The sequence below is a fragment of the Sprattus sprattus genome (genome assembly GCF_963457725.1).
Source record: "Sprattus sprattus genome assembly, chromosome: 2".
In the NCBI taxonomy this organism is placed as follows: Eukaryota; Metazoa; Chordata; class Actinopteri; order Clupeiformes; family Clupeidae; genus Sprattus; species Sprattus sprattus.
In genome coordinates, this window is record NC_137921.1 from 58,231,454 (window position 1) to 58,252,493 (window position 21,040).

The 21,040-nt window shown below is 45.6% G+C and overlaps 2 protein-coding genes across 3 annotated transcripts; one reads left to right on the forward strand and one right to left on the reverse strand.

The window, feature by feature from the left end:
• Positions 1-985: 985 nt before the first annotated feature.
• zfyve9b (zinc finger, FYVE domain containing 9b) lies at positions 986-8,879 on the forward strand (the record flags this gene model as incomplete). The annotated part of the gene is made up of 15 exons (XM_080860316.1): positions 986-1,561; positions 1,966-2,065; positions 2,257-2,411; positions 2,605-2,728; positions 2,931-3,053; positions 4,512-4,667; positions 4,957-5,181; positions 5,635-5,717; positions 5,836-5,940; positions 6,153-6,303; positions 6,582-6,662; positions 6,877-7,039; positions 7,207-7,312; positions 7,770-7,946; positions 8,718-8,879. The coding sequence occupies 15 exons, from the start codon at positions 986-988 to the stop codon at positions 8,877-8,879; spliced, it is 2,487 nt and encodes an 828-aa protein (XP_080716442.1).
• A 1,629-nt stretch (positions 8,880-10,508) lies between these two features.
• On the reverse strand, positions 10,509-19,893 carry elovl1b (ELOVL fatty acid elongase 1b). 2 transcript variants are annotated; one of them, XM_080857931.1, is made up of 8 exons: positions 19,773-19,893; positions 15,182-15,284; positions 14,647-14,837; positions 13,343-13,423; positions 13,188-13,244; positions 12,968-13,073; positions 12,397-12,533; positions 10,509-11,329 (listed from the first exon to the last, which is right to left on the reverse strand). In XM_080857931.1, the coding sequence occupies exons 2-8, from the start codon at positions 15,240-15,242 to the stop codon at positions 10,979-10,981; spliced, it is 984 nt and encodes a 327-aa protein (XP_080714057.1). In that variant the 5' UTR covers positions 15,243-15,284; positions 19,773-19,893; the 3' UTR covers positions 10,509-10,978. The 2 variants fall into 2 exon arrangements, with proteins under 2 accessions (XP_080714057.1, XP_080714058.1); XM_080857932.1 differs by lacking the exon at positions 19,773-19,893 and adding an exon at positions 17,558-17,804.
• Positions 19,894-21,040: the final 1,147 nt, after the last annotated feature.

Sequence of the window (21,040 nt, forward strand, 5' to 3'; positions counted from 1 at the left end):
CAGTGGAATTATATTCCAAAGTTAAAAGTAGGTTTGACCATTTGTGTGACGACGCTTTTCGCTTATAGTGAGGGAAGACCGTGCTTTATCCTGTATATTTGCGCCCATTGATCGAGTAGTTTGACGACCGGTTTCTGTCACTAGCTTAGCTGTTGTAGTGGCGTGAGATTAGCTTCTCAGTGTTTTCGTCGTCATACAAACCAGATAATAATAAAGCAATCGTTACACATTGTAGATATTGTTTGCTTAATTCGTCGGGTTATTTACAGAATTAAGAAATCAGCGTTTCCTATATTGTATCGATACTGCAATTAAACATGTGGCATATGACAAGGAAGCTTTGCACCGTCGGTGTTACTGCAGTGGGATCATGGAGCGTATAGGCTACAGCAGCCTCAATGATTGGTGTTATGGGGCTGAGGAGCATCCAGCTTACTGCAGCTGCAGGGAAGAACACTCGCAAACTCAGCAGAATCACCCACATAGACAGTTGTAGGATTGTGTGTGGTATGCATGTTTGACGAGTGAGTGCTTGTAACGCCTCCTAGGGTGAGATGAGTGGGCAGAAAAGGGAAAGGCTATGTCTCACTTGGGTGGAGATAAGGGATGCTACAGTCTGATAGGGAAGGGAATGAAGCAAAAGGATGTCCACCAGGTATGCAGATTTATAAACAACGATCTCATTTTTAATTATTTGGACTGTCTTTCACAGGCACCAGAGAATGTAATGGTGACAAGTGATGTACAACTCTGAACATTTTCCCTGAAGAAAGTGAGTTTATTTAATCCACTTATGCACTGCATCAGCATGGATCCCACTGATTCAAGACTTATAAATGGAAAAACCTTTAGCTTGCACTTTACCCTGAAAAGCATGCAGAAAATACAATGATTTGCCCAAAGCTCTTTGGCCACTTTAGCATTGAAAGTAATGGTGAATAATGACCAGTTTGGAAAAAGGATGTGACTTGCCCCGTCAAGCATTATGAGACAAGCGGTGACCACGCTCTCGATGTGGGGGGAGAGGCACTTTGGCTACACCACCTTGAGGGATTCCACCGAGACACTGGGCGACGAGAGATGGCCCCAGATACCCCGTCTGAAGGAGGACTCTGTCATTGAGGAGAAAGAGGTGGAGGAAGACAGCGGCCTGGAGCAGACGCCCACCTCCGAGGAGCAGGATGCCGTGGTGGGGCTGGCCTCCGTCCTGCCGATGGACTCTCCCCACGGCGGAGAGCAGGATCATGACCTCAGGCGCCAGCTGGAAGCCCAGCCCAAGGTCTGCAAGCTGCCTTTCGGCGTCAAGCCCGAGAAGGAGCCAGGTATGGATGGAAGAGGAGGCGTGGGTGGTGGAGGAGGAGCAGCTAACTGTGTGGCTACTCCCAGCCCTGACAATGACCACCCGGCTGGGACCCTCGATGAAGACGCCACGCCGCCTTCCGGCTCCCTGGGAGAAGTGGCCCCCGTGTGGGTCCCCGACTCCCAGGCTCCGGCCTGCATGAAGTGCGGGGCCAAGTTCACTTTCACCAAGAGGAGGCACCACTGCAGGGCCTGTGGAAAGGTCAGTGTGAGCGAAGCCGGAGTGCGATAACAAGCCTACTTAACTCTCTCAATTACATAGAACAATGGAGACTAATGACTCTTGGGGCTAGCTGCTGCTCTTGTATGATAAAATCCTGTGGATTAGCATTCGTATTTGTGTGTGTGTCTGTGTATTTCTCCGAATGTGTGTGTTGTGTGCATATGTCTCTGTCGGTCGGTCTGTCTGTCGGTCTGTCTGTCGGTCTGTCTGTCTGTCTGTCTGTCTGTCTGTCTGTCTGTCTGTCTGTCTGTCTGTCTGTCTGTCTGTCTGTCTGTCTGTCTGTCTGTCTGTCTGTCTGTCTGTCTGTCTGTGGGTGTGTATTGTGTGTGGGTGTGTATTGTGTGTATGTCTCCTCTGACGGTGCTTCTGTCTGTGGCATGCAGGTGTTCTGTGTAGTTTGCTGCGATCAGAGGTGCAGATTAACACACCTGGATGGGAAGGAGGGGCGTGTCTGTGTCAGCTGTCACTTCACTCTCATGAACAGTGGGTATTATTGGGCAGTGGTGGAGGTGGATGTAGTCACCCATATAAAACGCACACAACAAAATATAGCTTGCAGTTGCTTACATAGTTAAATGGCTTCTTTTGTGGGCTTACATTTCTTAAAAGGTGTCCCCCCTCATCTACATTTATTTGTCTGTGTTCGTCTCTTCGGTGTGACTCGCCTTGTACAGGGTCGGCCCCCAAAGATCCGAGAAGAGTGTGGTTTCCGGACGGCCTCTTGCCTGACTCGGACGCCAGGGACTCCACTGGAACGCTAGATCAAAGACCGTCCAACTCCTCTCAGCCAAGAAGACCTTCAGTGCTGGGGACAGGAGGACAGGTTGTGGTAAACGTCTTTCTGTTTGCTTACACGCCCATCATTGCTGCTGGTATGGTGTGCGCCACTGCCAAGGCACACTGCTTCTCATTCCCATTATATTCTCCAAACAATAAATGAGCAGTTAGTAAGTTGGAAATGAATAACATAGAGAAGTCAGCTCTTAATTGCTGGTAAATTTGTATGTTTGTGCCCCTAACAGGCTGCGGATGCTCCCTCTGGATGGGGTATGGGTGCTCTGGTGGGAAGTCCCATTGGCAGCTCTACCAACCTGATCCCATCCGAAGGCCTTCCTCCTATTCTAACATCGACTGGAGTCAAGGGAGGTATGGATATGTCCGTTCCAAATGTAGGTTCAAAGAAGTCCAAGAGTAATATAGGGAGAAAAAGCTCTGTAAATCGTCATGATATCCTCGTGGAGGATGTTGCTGAAGGGCTAGTTGATGCTACAGCTGTGTTTATATTAGCGTAGCTCATTGTTGGAATGTCCAGCTGGGCCTTAGCCTCATCTTCCCCTCCCTACCTCAGACTACACCGTGGAGGAGAGGCCCTCTGAGATGTCCTTGATGGTGGAGCTGGAGGGGGGCAGAGCAGAGCCGCTGGTCTTCGTCCTCAACGCCAATCTCTTGGCCATGGTCAAGCTTATCAACTGTATGTCAGCTAATACGTGATTTAATATCAGACACATTTGACAGTTTAGTATATTATTTACATATTCCATTATTCAGTTGCGAAAATAAGTATTTAAACCCCTGCTGATTTTGCAAGTTTGCCCACTTGCAAAGAAATGTGTGATCTATTATTGTAATGGTAGGTCTATGTTTACAGTGAGAGACAGAGTATCAACAAAAACATCCAGAAAACAGCATTTTATAATAGTTATGAATTGATTTGCATTTGTTGCGGCAAATAAGTATTTGGACCCCTAGCAAAACGTGACTTAGTACTTGGTGGAGAAACCCTTGTCGGCAAGCACAGACGTCAGACTGTTCTTCTAGTTGGTCACCTGGTTTACACACACATCAGGAGGGATTTTGGTCCACTCCTCTTTGCAGATCCTCTCCAAATCCTTAAGGTTGTGTTTTCAATGGGAGGGAATGAGGGTCAAGCCAAATATTCCACGGTACATGGCCCCATCCATGGTCCCCTCAATGCGGTGGAGTCGTCCTGTACCCTTGGCAGAGAAACAGCCCCTGGTGTTCTTGGGGTCTTATTCAGCATTCTTCCCCCTCCAAACGCAGCCAGTCGAGTTGATGCCAAAGAGCTTGATTTTGGTCTCATCTGACCACATTCTGTCTCCAGACGGCCCTGTACATGTGCTCTCCTTGAGCAGGGGGACCTTGCGAGCGCTGCAGGACTTCCAACCATTACGACGTAGTGTGTTGCCGGTGGTTTTCCTGCTGACTGGGGTCCCAGCTGCCTTGAGATCATTCACAAGCTCCCCCTGTGTAGTTCTGGGTTCTGCGATTGACAGTTCATTGGTGTTGCTTCCATTTGCTAATAATCGCACCAACAGTTGTCTGCTTCTCACCCAGCTGCTTGCCAATGGTTTTGTAGCCCATTCCAGAATTGTGCAGGTCTACAATTTTATCCCTGACGTCCTTGGACAACTCTTTGGTCTTGCCAATGGTGGTGAGGTTAAAGGTGTGTAGTATGATTCTTTGGACAGGTTTCTTTTATGCACGTCACCAGTTGAGATCAGGTGTACCTTGTTAGGCCTAATGATGACTGTCTGTTTGCCTCGTGGGCACATAACTGGTCATTGGGAGCCAGAATTCTTGCTGTTCTGGTAGGGGTTCAAATACTTATTTGCTGCAAATCAATTCATAACTGTTATAAAATGCAGTTTTCTGGATGTTTTTGTTGATATTCTGTTTTTCACTGTTAAAATAGACCTACCATTACAATTATAGATCACGCACAAGTGGCCAAACTTGCGAAATTGTCAGGGGGTCAAATACTTATTTTCCCCACTGTATTATGATAAATATTTATACATAGATGATCGACGTCAAATAAGTACGACGAGTCAAACACACTGCATTATTACGATGTTGGCTGCTTGCTTGAAGCTGTGAGGTGATGAACACCAGGCTGTGCTGTGTGCAGATGTGAACAGGAGGTGCTGGTGCGTCATGACGAAGGGGATGCACGCGGTGGGCCAGGCCGAGGTGGTGGTTCTGCTGCAGTGCCTGCCCGACGAGAAGACCTTTCCCCGGGACATCTTCACCCACTTCATTCAGCTTTATCGAGACGCCCTCGCAGGTAACCACTGCGGCACCACTACATGGACTGGGCCCTTGTTATGATGTTAAGATGCTCCCCTCTGACTTGTATTTAAAGGTCAGGGATTTGAATAGAATCCATTGTACATTCCATTAAATTCAGCCAAATTCTCCTCATGCTCCTAGCTGTTTATACAGTGTTTGCGCTTTAAAAAGCTATTGTGCACAGTCCTGGTGCTGTAAATGGAAAACAAACAATGTGGCTGGGACCAGGCATACATTATTCCTGCCAATTAAACATGTTTTCTGCCAATTTCTCCTGTGACCAGGGAAGGTTTTAAATCACCTTAGTCACTCCACGGTGAGCAGAGGCCTGCTGGGTAGCAAAGAGCACGCCGGGTTCCTCTACATCCGCCCTACCTTCCAGTCCCTGGACGGCCTCCCGCTGCCCAGCCAACCTTTCCTCTTTGGGCTCCTGATCCTGAGAGCCGAAACCCCCTGGGCCAAGGCCTTCCCCCTGCGCCTCATGCTTCGCCTGGGGGCCGAATACAGGTGTAAGTGTCCCTTTCGCTCCACTGGTAGAGCAGTTGGTTGAGACTAGTGCTAACAACACCAAGACCAGGGGTTCAAACGCCAGGGGGCACACATAAGCTATTGATGAAAATGTACATCTGTACTGCAGGATGACAGCGTCTGCTAAAACGACACATGTAATGTAATGTAAATCTATGAGTTAAGTGCTTAGGAAGATCCGGAGTCAAGCACCTTGACTGTGTTGTCCGGTAACCCTCAAATGTTATCGCAAACATCTGGAAACGGATATGCCTAAGCCAGAGGGGACTCAATGAGTCATAATTGTGTTTTGTCTTTGTTCCGATCAAAGTCTAAAGTAATGTTTTGTTTGATTAAAATTACATATCTGGTTGCTTCCTCTAAGTCAGTGGTTTCTTCAAGGTAGGAAAATTGGCTGCGGACTGATCTCATTATTGTTTGTCTTCTGTGTGCAGTTTACCCTTGCCCCCTGTTCAGCGTACGCTTCCGGAAGGCTCTGTTTGGAGAGACCAGCCACACTATCATGAGATTGCTTGTGGTGAGACACGCTGATCTTGACAGACCTTGAGCCTTCATTGGATATGTGTGTTTTTTCAAAAGTGCATTTGTAAATCAGATGACCATGTCTTGTGTCTCCCCGCCTTTGTCATTTAAAGGACTTCCGTTTCTACCGCTACACGTTGCCAGTGGTAACGGGCCTGATGGTGGACATGGAGGCTCGAAGCACCTGCATTAAAATACCCAAAACCCGGCACAGTGAGGTAAAAACCATCTCTTATCATAGGAACTAAAAAATGTCCTTCACCGTCTCTGTGCAATAAAGCCAACCTGAAATGTTAATTTAAACAAAAACTTTATACTTGTTTTAGTAATACATTTCAGTATACCTACTTGGTTGTGCTTAGTGGAAGTTGCTTTCAGTGAAAACATCAGGTTTATCTGCAAATTAAAACAAATATATATTTTTCCACAGCTGTTAAAGGCCCTGAACAAGTCCAATGAGCATGTGTTGGCCATGGGCGCGTGCTTTAATGAGAATGCAGACTCGCACCTGATCTGTGTACAGAGCGAGAACGGACAGTACCAGACCCAGGCCATTAGCATCCATAACAAGCCCCGGAGAGGTACCCACCCACACACTGCTTAAATGACTGAATGGTCCTCAGCAAATCACTTTATCCAGTCATGGATGTATTCAATTAAAATATATAATAAAAATTAACAAATTCATACAACACTTAAATGAGGTATTTTACATGTATAGATTATGTAAAGACATTTGAGACATTTTTCAAGATTTCAATGACAAGCTGATGCCACTAGGGGGCAGTATGTGTCTGTAGACATATTGTGGACCGCCTATGTTTGGAGCTATTGTAAGTTGGGTGTTTATTTGTTTCAGTTACCGGCGCCTGCTTTTTTGTGTTTAGTGGAGCTCTGAAAATATCCTCTGGATACCTCGCCAAGTCGAGCATTGTCGAAGGTAATATTGTCTTTGGTGTCTGTGGTGGAGGCTGTTTTGCGTCATATTAGGCAGTGGTTTTATCTTTTGCCTCTCTTACCATAACGGTGAATGATAATGGACCTTTAGCATTTCACTGCTTTATACTGACTAATGTCTGACATTTTGGCTCTGTATGTATGTGTGTATGTGTGTGTGTATGTAATCATGTGTGCCAAAATAATCCTCCACACAGATGGTCTGATGGTTCAGATCACCATGGAGAGCATGGTGGAGCTCCGGCGCTCCTTACGGGAGATGAAGGACTTCACCGTCACCTGTGGAAAGCTCGACCAATCGGACAACCAGGAGTGTGTGTACATCCAGTGGCTGGACCAAGAGCCACGCTTCAACAAAGGGTGATGATTAACTCTCTCACACACACACACACACACACACACACACACACACACACACACCGATCCCTCGTCCCTGTGTGTCTCCGTTAGCTCAGTTAGCTCAGTGACTAGCAGCGTACCCCTGCTCTCTATAATCCTCACTGCTGTTGTCTGTCCCTGGGCCGCAGGATCTCCAGCCCCATCGATGGTAAATCCATGGACTCCATCACCAGCATCAAGATGTTCCAGAAATCAGAGTACCGGGCCAACGGCAAGGTCATCCGCTGGACAGAGGTGCTGTAACTGAAAATATAACATTCTTCATTATGAGATTTAAAAAACATAATAAATGCAGAATTCCTGAAGATCATTATGCTAATAACACAACTCCATTTTGCTAATAACACTACTCTAATTGGCTAATAAAACTTCTCCATTTTGCTTGCCAAACAGTTATTTTCTGTTGTCTCTAGTGATGGCTTCAGCATTTAACCTGCTTCCAATCTGCATGTAGAAAGACAAACAGTCATCACAAGGCTATCAAAGCCATTAGGATGTTCATCCAGTCCTTTTGTGATTCGGGTGTGACCTAAACAGGTGTGCATGTGCGCCCACAAGTCCTGTTACCGTAGCGTGCTCTACCCGTGCCGTGTCATCACGCACCCATGAACATAGGAACATTATGCTTGTTTTTCTTCTTTCTTTTTTTTTTTCATTTGGAAATACTGTGTGTGTGCTGTGTGTGTTGCAGGTGTTCTTCCTGCAGAGGGACAAGCAGGCCAATGGGCCGGTGAACCCCACCACTTACAGCCGGCTGACGGAGAGGCTGGCGCGGACGTTCTGCCTGGCCTTGTGCTCCTATCTCAAGCTGCTGAAGGAGGACGGCATGGCCAAGCTAGGATTGCGTGTCACGCTGGACACCCAGCGTGTAAGAGCCTTTGTGATTGGTCCACATGGACATTTGGTCACCCTACTGCTTAAAAGAAATAGTCAGACAAGCAGCTCAGCCTCCTACAGCAAGTTGCACCACTTGTGCAGTTAGCTGTATAGTAACAGCAGTAGTTACCAGTTTTTCCGCCTTCACTATGGATGCAGGCAAGGATATCTTTATAACAAAAACAAAGATTCTCATGTATAGCTCCGTTTCCATCCAACTTTTCAATGCGCATTTATAAGAACTCCTGACCAGAAATGCTTAACAAATTGCATAAAAACTTCTATTGCGAAAACAAAAGGGATTCGCTAGAGCGGGTCGGATGAACTCCCAATTTACATAGGGTGCAATGAAACCCAGGTTGAACAAAATGGAATTATTCGTATCAATTCACAATTGCTGCAATTTTGGCTGGTGTTTTTTATTTTTTATTGCCCTGACAACCTTGAGCCCACAGCTGTTCACCACTCCTTCCTTGATTAGGAGAGCATCCATTTTTAATTTGCACAGTGGATGGCAACCCGCACAGACTCATGTTTTCTTTAGCTGAATATTAATGAATATGATTGAAATGTGCAAATGATGGAAACCCAGCTACTTAAACTAAACTCAGTAGTTACTCATTCTACTGCAGAAATACATTCATCACATTATATGATAATCCAGACTGGTATATAATAACTGAGAATAAGTAAGAGAAGGGTTTAAATATGGACTCCTGCGACCATGATGATGTTGATCTAATAGGACTTGTTTACCCCTCAGACGGATTACCTCGCGGGCAGCAACGGGCAGGCCTTGCCCTCCCAGTACATGAAGATTCTGGACAGCGCCCTGATGCCAGTGATTCAGGCTGGGGCCCTCCAGCGAGGCGAGGGACCCCTGGAGATGGAGTTCTTCTTCTACATCCAGGAGAACATCTCCTAGAGATGGAGTTCATCCTTTACACCCAGGAGAACATCTCCTAGAGATGGAGTTCATCCTTTACACCCAGGAGTCCATCTCCTATGTCCAGGAGTTCATCTTTTGCATCTAAAAGAGAACATCTCCCACAGATGGAGTTAATCTTCTGCATCTAAAAGAGAACATCTCCTAAAGATGGATTTCTCCACTTTCTCTCCCCCTGCCTGCCTCTTTTTTTCTTTTGTTTCTACCTGCATCCCCTACTCTCATAGAACCCATTAAGTGCCAACTGCCTCATCAACGGCAATCACCCTGCCCCAGCTGGCAGAGAACATCGCAAGCATGGTGCCATTCTTCCTGCTCCCGACAAATCATTCCCATCAAGTAGATGCCGCATGACCAGTGGCCATCTTGATTTTATTTTGAAATACAATGCCAGTATTTTGAATAGGCCCTCCAGCTGCAGTAATCAGCCTTTAAATAAATCATGGATTCTTGGTTGGGGGAGAATCTGGAAGTCTATTTTACTTTCTCCAAGCTGAAGAGAAAAAAAAGACTGAGTGTCAAAATTGTTATTTATTTCTTTGAGAGAAACACGTAGACAAAACAGCTTCAATGTAACACCAAGGTCCTTTTAAAACGGATCTCAGATGCAATACAGTCTGTATCAGTCTCTTATCCATGTATTGTAACCTCTCATCAAGTACTACTTTCTCAACTGTGAAACCCCAGGATTCAAATGCACACTTACTTAGGCCATGGATGGAAACAAAGACAAAATAAATGGCCATGAATAATAGGCAACAGTTGTGCATGCGAGTTGTGAGCAACTGAGTTTTAGAGGTGTGTTGTTTACCCTATGCATGTATGTATTAAGAGGTACCTGAATGGAAACGGGTGGCACCCTCACTTGTGGGTAAGGGCAGGCCTTGAACAAACACTGTGTCTGTGTCAAACACAACTCTGAATCACACAAAAAAAAGCTGGAAAAAAAATAACCACGACTCACAAGTTGGTTTTGTTGCTGACCTTACGCAACCCTGTCACTGGTGGTTGTCACCCCCACACACGCTTGCTGCTGTGGGCTGCTGCATGTCGAGGGGATCTACAGGATGCTTGTTCTCCAGCTCGTCTTTCTGTAGCCTGGCCGGTCCCTCAGACAAAGGCAGAATGGTGCCCTTGTTCGAGTTCAGCGTGCTCAACATTTTTTGGATTGCAAAGACCAACGCTGCATAATATGCACACCCACGGGCATGCTTACGCAAAGTCCTAACTTCAAGAGAGCTTTCTTATGGTTTTGCAGTGAGGGGTATTTTACCGTTACATGCACAGCGCGATTTACTCAGGAGGCGAGGACGTTTGTGGTACTTGCTGTGACTATCTTCACTCAGGGTCATTAATCTTAGTAACTTTGAGGCAGTTTAAGTTACCATAAAACCTTACTCTGTGGCTGGTATCAAAGTTTGAGAAATGTGAGCGTATTGTCAGTGTTTTCCATACCAAATAGAACACTTTTAATGCACTTTTGAAACCCAAATCACTCGTAGCCTTTTCACCTCAATTCAATAAGCACAACGAAGAGAAGAACTTATTTTAAAATTAACTTTATTCATCACTTAATTTAGCATAGATACTATAACAAAATTCTGCAGGACTTAACCATATGAATCTCCATTAGTCATGAAAAAGTAAAACTATTTACAGGATGTCTTCAAGTCTGTCTGACTGTACAGTGTAGTTTGCCTCTAGCAGGGACCGTCAGGAGGGGAGACTGAGCGCAGTAGGGAGGTGCTGTGATGGCTGACAGTCAGGCCATGAGGCAACTTCAGTGAACACCTTAACACATCATTTCTCTTCATTTGTTGTGCTCCATATTTACCTTCCCGAATAAAAATAATTAAATTATTGATAAAAACTAAGAAAAATATACAAAATTAAATGAAAAAAAAATCTCGTACTCATCTACCCATGTTTCTTGCTTTCTGTGAATATGAAAAACAAACAAAAAGACGAATAAACTAGTTTAGAAAAGAGACACAACCAAAACATTTCTTTGGAATCCGTGGCTGGTTGTACAGGCTCTCATTTTCATGCGTTTTGGGGTGTTCTTGACTGTGTAGGTCCTAGGCCTTCTTCATCTTGCTGCTGTGGGTGCCGCCATTTTCATGGTGGGCACTACCGTTCTTGTGGGCACTACCATTCTCCAGATGCTTGTGGCTATCGTTGGCAATCTTGGTGGCTCCGTTGGTGACCGTGCCGTTGGAGCTGCTCCCCTTGGTTTTACCGCTGAGTTCCTGGTTGTTCTTGGGCAGCCTCTTGCCCTTGGTGTAGGCCTGGTACCAGAAGTTGGAGAACAGCACGAAGAAAAAGGTGCCGTACACCCAGATTAGATGTAAGATGAGCGGGGCCTGGTAGTCACAGCTCTTCATGAAGTAATACTGGGTAGCGTGAATGGACACCAGCACAAACTGGACCTAGGGGGAGGGAAATTAAGGCAGATTATACACAGATCCTTCAGCAACAATATCTACATTGCAAAAATATTCCAAGTCGGCATCCCCAACATGAGAGAAAATGTGTGCTACTACCTAGATCATCATCTCACTTCGTGATTATAGTTATGCTTCATTACTTCCTGATTAACAGGGAGTTTCTCCTTGCCCCTGACGCAATTGACCCTTCCGCGACCACTCCCCAAAACGGTAACTGATCAATCATAGCATAGCAACGGTTACTAAGCTCGGGACCTCAGTCAAGCAAGCCATTTTGATGAATGGAAGTCAATGAGAGAGACGTCTGCTCGAGAAGAGAAAATAAAACGTTGCGCTTATGGAGTGTGTAATTCTGACAGCCGATATCCAAAAAGGCTGGAGGGAGGGGTAACATTTTATCCCTTCCCGAAACCCAAGACCCAGAGAGAGAAATGCCTGCTGTGGATCAAACAATGTGGACGACCCCCCCATCAGCTGAATGTCAGCAACGTAAACAGAAGCACCTACTTTGTTCCAAGAAGCTATGTCGCTAAAATCTGCCCACTGCATCGAAAACGTGAGAAAACCCTTGCTTAAAATACGATTCAGTTTTACCACCTTACATGTTTGCGTAGCGGCGACTGTGTAGATAATAGAACAAATAAACACAGCTGGAATGAACCTGTTAGCCTTATCATTTGTCTGTCTACAAACACGGCATGTAATGTCGTGGTTGTAGCCTATATAAGCATATTGCAGACCCTTTGGCCTGCTTCGATCTGAGATCTTGCCGTTTTTCCAAAAAATGCTTGTGATTTCTTTGGGTAGAGCTGAAATTGACACGGTTGAAAACATGTTGCCACGCCATTCATACCAATGCTGAGAACCTGGGAAACGTGAATGCTTGACTGATATAGCAAGCGTTGCTAAGGGGGGTGGAGTTTGCAGAAGGGTCCATTGTGCTTGCTCTAAGTGGGTTCAGGCACTGGGCTCTGTGAAAGCGCCCTGAGGGAATTGTATTGTTTTGGCGCTATATAAATAAAATTGAATTATTTAAAACATCCCCGTACCAGCTGAATGGCAGTCATGTACTTCTTCCACCAGAGAAACTTCTGGAAGCGTGGTCCAGCAGCAGACAGGCCGTAGTAGGAGTACATGACGACGTGAACGAAGGAGTTCACCATGGCATGAAAGGAGCCCATTCCACCTGGAGAAACCAGTTAAAAATGTCCCATCAACCAACACAAGCACAACACATATCAGGAGCCACTTGAAGAGGACGCAGAAGGGGAAGTTATTTCGTAATTCCTTGATGCAAACTTCAAGGCCATCAAAATATTCAATGACTAACACATATATAAAAAATACCTTAATCATTATTTTGTGCTTCAACTGTTTAAATTGGTAAGCACACCTAGCATTGTCTTTATTTTTGTTTCACAATCTTCATAAGTGTGGGCCAACATATTTTTCTTCACTTGGTTAAAGATATGAAGCTGCACATTTTTTGATGGTTGCTGGTGTAAGGAGTTTAGTTTTGCAAATTCACCAAGTGTCAGTCAGTCAATACACCAACTGGCACGTCTTAAGGAAACACAGGCCATCCTGTGGCCAATCAGCTGGGACTGATCTTGAACTCACCAGGGGCATGGCTGATTCCCCACCACCAGCTCCAGGGCATGATGGAATGATGGAAGATGTGCAGGAAGGTGATCTGGCCTTGTTTCTTGCGCAGCACAAAGAACACCTGTCCAAAGCCAACAGAGAACAAGATGTGGGTAAGGATGTGAACTGGCACGATAGTCCCCTGGGGGGTTTATTATGCTGTTTCATTAAAAGGTAAGCAACTAGAAGCTCTTACCGTGTCCATCAGCTCAATGAACTTGGAGAAAAGGAACACCCAGGCAACTTGGACCATCTGGGGGTGACCAAAAAAAAAAAAGATGTGAAGGGTTAGCTAGCGGACAAGTTTAGATTTCCAGATTAAAAACATCTAGATATGACTCTCAGACTTACGCGCTGTCCCTGAGGGCTGTCGGAGAAGTCAACCGGGTCACACCTCCAGGTGTATGTGGTTGCCCAGCCAGACATCATGAACTACAGGGGGATGAAACATCACATACTTTAAAGCATTCATCCAAGTACCAACATCACTGTATAAAGGCTTTATCCCCCTAGAATGAATGATGGGGCATTTTGAAGGGTTCATTCCCCTCCTCTTGGCCTTGTCTAGTAACTGTTCCACATTACTGACCCATTTAGAGAGAGACACCACATTCCCCACTGAGTGGATCACAAAGCGCTCCCACCACAGGACAGCCAGACTGGCCAAAGAAGCCTCTAATCATTTAGAAATGTAACAGCCCCACCAGGATTTTGAGAAAAAAACGGCAAACAATGTGTGTGCAGACATTTGCAGCACTTTTAAGTGTCCTCTAGAAACACTTCTGTTCTCCTTTGGTGTAATAACAGCACACAGCTCATGTTTGGTTGGAATTTGCCGGATGTTTTCTTAATGCTGCAGGTGTGTTGTGACGATGATGTTTTCTTAATTTGCATGCGTTTTGTCTATTTGCATGTGTTTTCTTAAATTGAGCTCTCAGGGCCACCTCATCAGTCCATCGCGTTTTGCTACCAAAAAAATGGGACATGAAGTTGTGGCAGTGAGTGAGACAGACTGCATAACCTTATACCACCATCAGGAGGCCAGAATACGTTTAATTAAGTTGCAATGTAACATCAATAACTAAGAAATAACTAGAGAGGTCCTAGTTTTGTTGTAGTCTCTTGTGCTCTCCAAAAGCCTTTATTCCCGGCTTCATTAAAGACCCTCTCCTGGCATTGACTAAACTCCTAAAAACTCATCTCGGTTCCTTAAAATAACATGTTAATAAATTATTGTTGAAATAAAAAAAAAAAATACCTTTATGGTCTCAATATGGTTTTAATGTAGCTCTACACGTTTGCCTCATTTAGTATTCGCAGATATATGAATATGCAAATAAAAGTGTTTTTGACCGTCGTTGGTCCTCAGGAGTCCAAGGTGGATATACTGCATATGTACTGTATGGTGGCTATTCTCAGCCATGGTGGAGTTGACTGCTTCTGTTGCTCATGGTTTGTTGTGCATCATATAAAAAAACACTGTATGGATATGACGATATGGATGTTAAAATAAGGTTAAAAACTTGATTGGCCAAGAAAGGAAAGAAAGGCCAACTGAATTAATTGGAGTTGTCCTAGCAGAATGCTCACACATGCATTATAGCTTGCACAACATTTTCTGGTGGTATTCAGTGAAAAGTGTGGGACTAGCTTACCTCATAACATATGTATATAGACAGGGCCACCAGGGAGAAGTTGTACACAATCATGGCCTCCTTGAGCTGGTAGGGTTTCCGGTTGGCCATGAAGCGCGGCCCGATGTACAGCACGAATGCGAGGTAGGCAAGCAAAATGGCCGACATGTTCACAGGACTCCCCATTAGAGGGTACCCAGTAATTCTGGGGTCTAGGAAGAGAAGAGATGGAGGAAAAGAGGAGGTGGATAAAGGTCAGCACCACTCTGAACACTAAACTTTGACTATCAGGTGAAAATTCAAATTCACTCAACCTCAGGACTCCGGAGTTGCATAATATCCTTAAGTCATTAAGAGCGTTTCGAAATTATCTCTATCAGTGACCTTGGACTTAAATTCTCAATTGGCCTTGTAGCACTTCCACAGTCATAATTTGCTGAGTCACATCCCAGTGACGGACAATAGACCATACGATCATGCGTTATGACCATCCCTAGTCCAGACCGAGGCCCATAGCCTTTTCCTCAGGGCAGAGACTAATCAGACTTGTCCTTACCTGCTCCAGCCAGCAGGGAGTCATAGACCTCCATGATCCTCGTTCTCGCAGCCTCAAGCATGTTGACCTGCCCTCTGCTCCAATCTCAGCAAAAAAAAAGCACCTGGAGAGACAATAATAAAGACCATAAGCTCAGCTACAGCTTCATATAAAAGTCCACTTTACACTTTTTATGCAAGTTAAGCAATAGCAGCAACAGATGTTGATGATCATACCAAGGACATCATTCATAAAGACCAGTAAAAGCCTCAGTACAACCAAACAAATGTGACATTGAAGAAAAAAAAAAAGGGATTAAAAGATTTAAACACTTTTATGAGTTACAGACACTCTGGAGTCAGTATTAAGTTAAGACAGTTACCATGTGATGTAATTATGTTTATGAGTAATAAAGCAGTGAGCAACATGGCTTCCCCTGAAAGTCCCGGGAGGCATTTCTCCCTCCGAGTCAGCTGTTCCCTCGACAGACATGGCCTGATGAGGTGGGGGAGGGACTACATCCTAAGGGAGGAGCTTCCCTCCAGATGCAGATCTTAACATTCCGGCAGAAGTCAATGAGGATAAAGGACATAAAAGTTTAACCATGAGCCAACCAGGCTTTATAATGCATAGCAGAATGAATAGGCATTCGTTGTGTGGAATACTGACCAGATTAAAGATAATCTTTGATTTTTTGATTTTTTTTCCAAAGATGATCAAGACAAAGGTTTGGTTGAAAGACAGCTGCATACAATACACCACTGTGCCTGAAACCCCAAGTGGTAGGATAAAGGGTTACCAACGTTTAACTGTACACCAAGGACCTGAGAGGAACTCCATCTGTGACAAAAATAGATTTACTAAAATGAGGAAATGAGAAACCGCACAGCCAAACGCAATGCACTGCCAGCTTCATTTGCACAAGGTCAGAACTTCCTTCCAATCGTTTGTAAGAACCATCTGACAATAAGTCATAGACATCAAAAATGTCTCACTCCTGCATTGGCGTACCCCAACACAGGGCTAAACACAGATAAAGCCAAACTAAAGCACAGGTCACGGCAAGTCACATCAGAGGCGAAACTCATCACCCAAGGGCTCGACTTTAGGACTCACAGCGGAGCTAATTATGAGCAAACAGAGGAGGGATGCAGGTGTGGCCCTCAATCCAGGGTACAGGCCAGAAGCCAGGGAACAGTGACACGATCGACTTTACTGGTTGAAAAGAAAGGCAAGGAAGTAAAGGACAAGCCAGTCAGTCACTGACCATTCAGTCGGAAGGAATTTTACAGATGAATCTTGTTCCTTTACAGCTGCCATGCAGTCAAAAACCAGAACAACTGATTGCCAAGGTGACAAGAGTTTAACAACATGGCCATAGACATGCACATTTCAAATGAGACAGACAATCGTTTCCATGACGGCGGGAAAAAGGAAGCTCTCTGAAATAATGCATTCGTGCTCGGTTCAATAGTATGACAGAAATCTAAAACAAACAGTCACTTAAGACCAATCACCAAGGAGCCGGAGGATCAGACCTCACTGTAAGGTCAAAGAGGCCATTTAATCAACCAAGTAAATATTAGCTTAAATTTGAGCCATAAAAGACATACAAACCTCAAGACATACAAAAACACTTCTTCCAAAATGTTCATGTCAAGTACAATCTGGGTAACAAATAGCTGAAAGACCTGGTAAAGCTCACAGTAGCACATAACTCGCCAGAATGCACAACATAATACATCCCCATTTACTGTGTCCAGGTTGATTAACCAACTAAACAAAAAACTGAAGGAACAGATTCAAAATGGCACACCTCAGTTCTGGAAAGTGCACCAAGGTCCCAACAGGTCCTCTTCACACATTAAGTGGCAAAGCCAAAACGTGTTGCACACCTATTGCCAAGTATGACATCATACCCTTTGGACCCTTCCCCCTGAAGTCCGACTGCATCACCTTCATACAGGGACATTCTACGACCGTGACTATCCGATGGGATATCAGGTTAAACCACTTTCCTCCTCGATGCCCTTGTCCTGATCCCTCATGTGATTGACTGTCGATGCCAGCATTCCTAAGATTTAGATACAAAACCTAATGGATGCAACGTCATGTCTGGATTGTGGGTACATGCTTGATGAGGTTTCTATAGGGGCCGGCAGCAAGATTAAACTTTGAGGTGCGGCTTGATGGTAAATTGACGATAACAGTTACGTGAAAGCCTGACCTCCTTCTGCAACCACTGCAATGGAGAATGTAGGTTAGAGGTCATTGTAGAAACACCTCTGGATCCAACCACGAACCTTCTTTTAAAACACCATACGTGCAAAAGACACCTCGTACAATAACACACACCCACAGCCAGGATACAGGAGACACCAAACAGAAAGCTCTTACACAAACAGCTTGCAGATCCTGGGGAAACTAGAGAATGAGGCCATTGAGGCGGTGTGCCCGTCCCATTTCAACCCCAGCACCAACATCATGTCTGGCGGCGGGGGGGCACGGGGTGGGCATGACTGGCGGCCTAAGCCGGGCGGTGGCCAGCAGGCCGTGGCACAATCAGACATCAACTGTGCCATGGCAGCAATCTTGTTCTGAGAAAAACATCACTAGTAGATTAGATCAGAACGGCACAATTCCTGAAAACCTCTGTTCTTCCCTCTCTAGGGCAGCACATTGGGCTCTGTAGTGTGAGAGGTTGGGGGTAGTTTCAATAAAGAACGGGCTGAAAACAGCCCAGTGACAACTACCCAGGGTGGCAAATCTGGCAATACTTATTTTAAAAATCCAATCCAATTAATAGAAGAAATGAAAGGAATCAATAAAGAATCAGATCCCCATGTCACCAGTGCAAAGGATCATTAGATCCAAGTGGGACTCATTTTACCAATCATATTTTCCACTCTGCCTTGCAGCTGACTTACAGTGCAACATCTGCACCTGGGGAGGGTAGACAGAGGAGCTTTGTGGCAATCACTACAAAAACCACAGTGTGTGGGGCTGTACAATGATGTACATATGAGGGATGGAATGGTCAGAGTTTCAGTGGATACAGAATAAAGACAGCTTTGGTTTTTATGAATCCGCAGGCAATAAGTAGAAGTGAACATGGTAAGGAGAAAGGAAGATAGTGGTTCGCCCCCACTCCTCCTTCCAGCCACTAACAAATTTGACGCTCGACAAGAGGACTGCCTCCTCGAGCAAAACAGGCGTCTCTGCCCATATTGCGCCAGATCCATGTTCCCCAGTCATCCTTCACTTGGGAGGCGGCTACACTGAGCAGCCCTTGAGGGCCTTCTCCAAACCCATCCCTCACACAGGAGCCAGGCTCCAGACTTAAAAGGCACCTTGTGTAGCACGGTACGGCCCAAGTAGTATGCATAACATTTGTGGTGACTTTGTTATAGTACAATTTATTAGCAAAGTACAAATTGCCGATCACATCGCAATAATAACCCAATGCCGTCTACTTAGTACACCTGAGAATGACACTTTGTCTGCCACTTAGAGGCCATTACAGTAGGTACTCAATCTGAGAAATGAAAAATCACCCAAACCCCTCCAGGCAACTTCTGTATTTCACGTTATAACACGTTATTCCACACATGCTTGACCACATCCTGCAACACATCCTTGGGTGTGATCTTCTCTGGGTGGGAGTCGATGAACAAAATCTCTGCCCAGCCTAAAAGACCTCCCTGCATCTTTTAAAATCTCTTAAAACACAGTGTGGGCTGCGGTTCCCTGCTGCGGAGAAGAGGGGGTTGTAGGGAATACCGGCGCTCCTCCCTCAGGAGCAGCAGGGAGTGTCTTCTCCGGCATGGACCATGTGAGTCATGTGAGACCACTGCCTGCCCTGACATCAGCTCCACTAGGTCAACAGTCTTAACAGTAAAAAAGGGCACAGCACAGTTTACTGGATAGAAACACACAAATACACACCTTGGGCCAGCAACAGAATCAGATAAAAGACTGGCCAAATGAAATAGATCGATGAGGTTTATGGCTTGTATTTGAATAGGGCTGTAGGGGAGTGGTACTGTAGATTGTAGACTGCGACTGCGATGTGACCTGACATTCCAAAAAGAGGACGAGGCAACGAGGTTCAGTGTGCCATCAAGGGAGGGAGGACTGGGAATGAATGGAAATGGGTGGCATGCGTGAGTTTGCAAAGCCTCTCCTGTAAATGAATCATGGAAAACAGGGAACACGGTTCACGAGGTGGGAGTTAATAATGAACAGAGAGTAAAGTGAGGCAAGTTAGAAGAAAAGACATTCCAGCCTCAGACCCCATTGGGCAAACACACAGCCCAGCATCTGTTTGAACGGTTTGACAAGGTTGATCGCCTTCATGGATTTACGAAAACACACATATGCTGTATATAGAGGCCCTTGCCAACACAGAAACCCGCATACCATCCATGAGAAAGCACCATAAACGTTGATGCCAAAACAGTGTTATGCAGGCCAGGCAAGTCTTAGCAACACCTACTTGGCTCAGGTCTTGAGAGTGGAAAAGTTTTGGGAAAAAAAACAACCTGACATTTAAGATCCAGTTTCACCCGATATCTGCCCAGTAAAAACAGAAGTAGAAGTCAACTCAACTCACCTTTTTCCTCTAGAGGTTTTACCCCCCCCTTCGGCTGTGCAATCAAAAACTCCTTCTTGCCAAGACGACCGACTCTCTCAAACCTGAGGAGAGGAGAGGAGAGGCCAGAGCAATAGCCGGTACAGAGGGGGGAGCCAAAGTGAAAAAGGGAGAGAGAGTCAACAGGAGGGAAACACACACACACACACACACAGGGGCGGGGAAGAGTGAGAGCGTTGACGGAGTGCGACTGGTACTGCTGTCCTCCACGGCCCCACCCTCCCTGACTCACACCAGACTGAGATGAATAACTGGCTCAGATACACACAGAGAGAGAGAGAGAGAGAGAGAGAGAGAGAGAGAGAGAGAGAGAGAGAGAGAGAGCGCAATAACCATCATAGGGTGAGCAAGTGAGTGAGGGAGAGAGAGGGAGAGAGAGAGGGAGCAAGAACCATCATAGGGTGAGCAAGTAATTGACGAAGAGAAAAGGAGAGAGAGAGGGAGCAATAACCATCATAGGGTGAGCAAATGAGTTAGGGAGAGAGAGGGAGGGAGAGAGAGGGAGAGGAAGCAAGAACCAACAGAGGGTTAGGAAGTGAGTGAGTGAGAGAGAAAGAAAGAGAGACAGAGAGAGAAGGGGAGGGAGAGAGGGAGGGAGAGAGAGAGAGGAAGCAAAAACCCACAGAGGGTGAGGAAGTGAGTGAGAGAGAAAGAGAAAGAGAGGGGGATACTGAGAGAGAGAGGGAGAGAATGAGGGGAGAGAGGGAGAGAACATGGGAGAGAGAGAGCGAGGGAGAACCGTGCCCCTCTGACCCCAGTGACACAGTGTGACATGCAGCAAGCTCCCACTTTAAAGTGACAACAAAAAGGCATTTTATGATTGGCTGGTGGCGGGTCCAGTCAACACCCTGATCTGGGTGTGGCTGTAGATGGAAGGGATGGGTCAGCTTGGACCAGCAACCCACTTTCCCCTTAGATACACTGGTACTGTACCCCCCCCCCCCCCCCCCCCCCCAGTTTGTTCTGAGCCTGATTATATTGTTCACAGGCAGAGGGAGAGAAATCAGTAGCGACTCTGTCATCATGAAGAGAACCATTGTGAAACCACCCTCTGGTTCACCTTCTTCCTCCCCCCTCCCTCTCCTCCCTCTCCTCCTCCTCCTCCTCCTCCCACAACATCACAACACACTCTCAACCAGACACAAAACTATCCAGTTATGCCTCACTGACCCCTCAAACTAAATATATCACTAAGAAGAGAAGATATTAGAATTCTTCGCCTTCTAAAA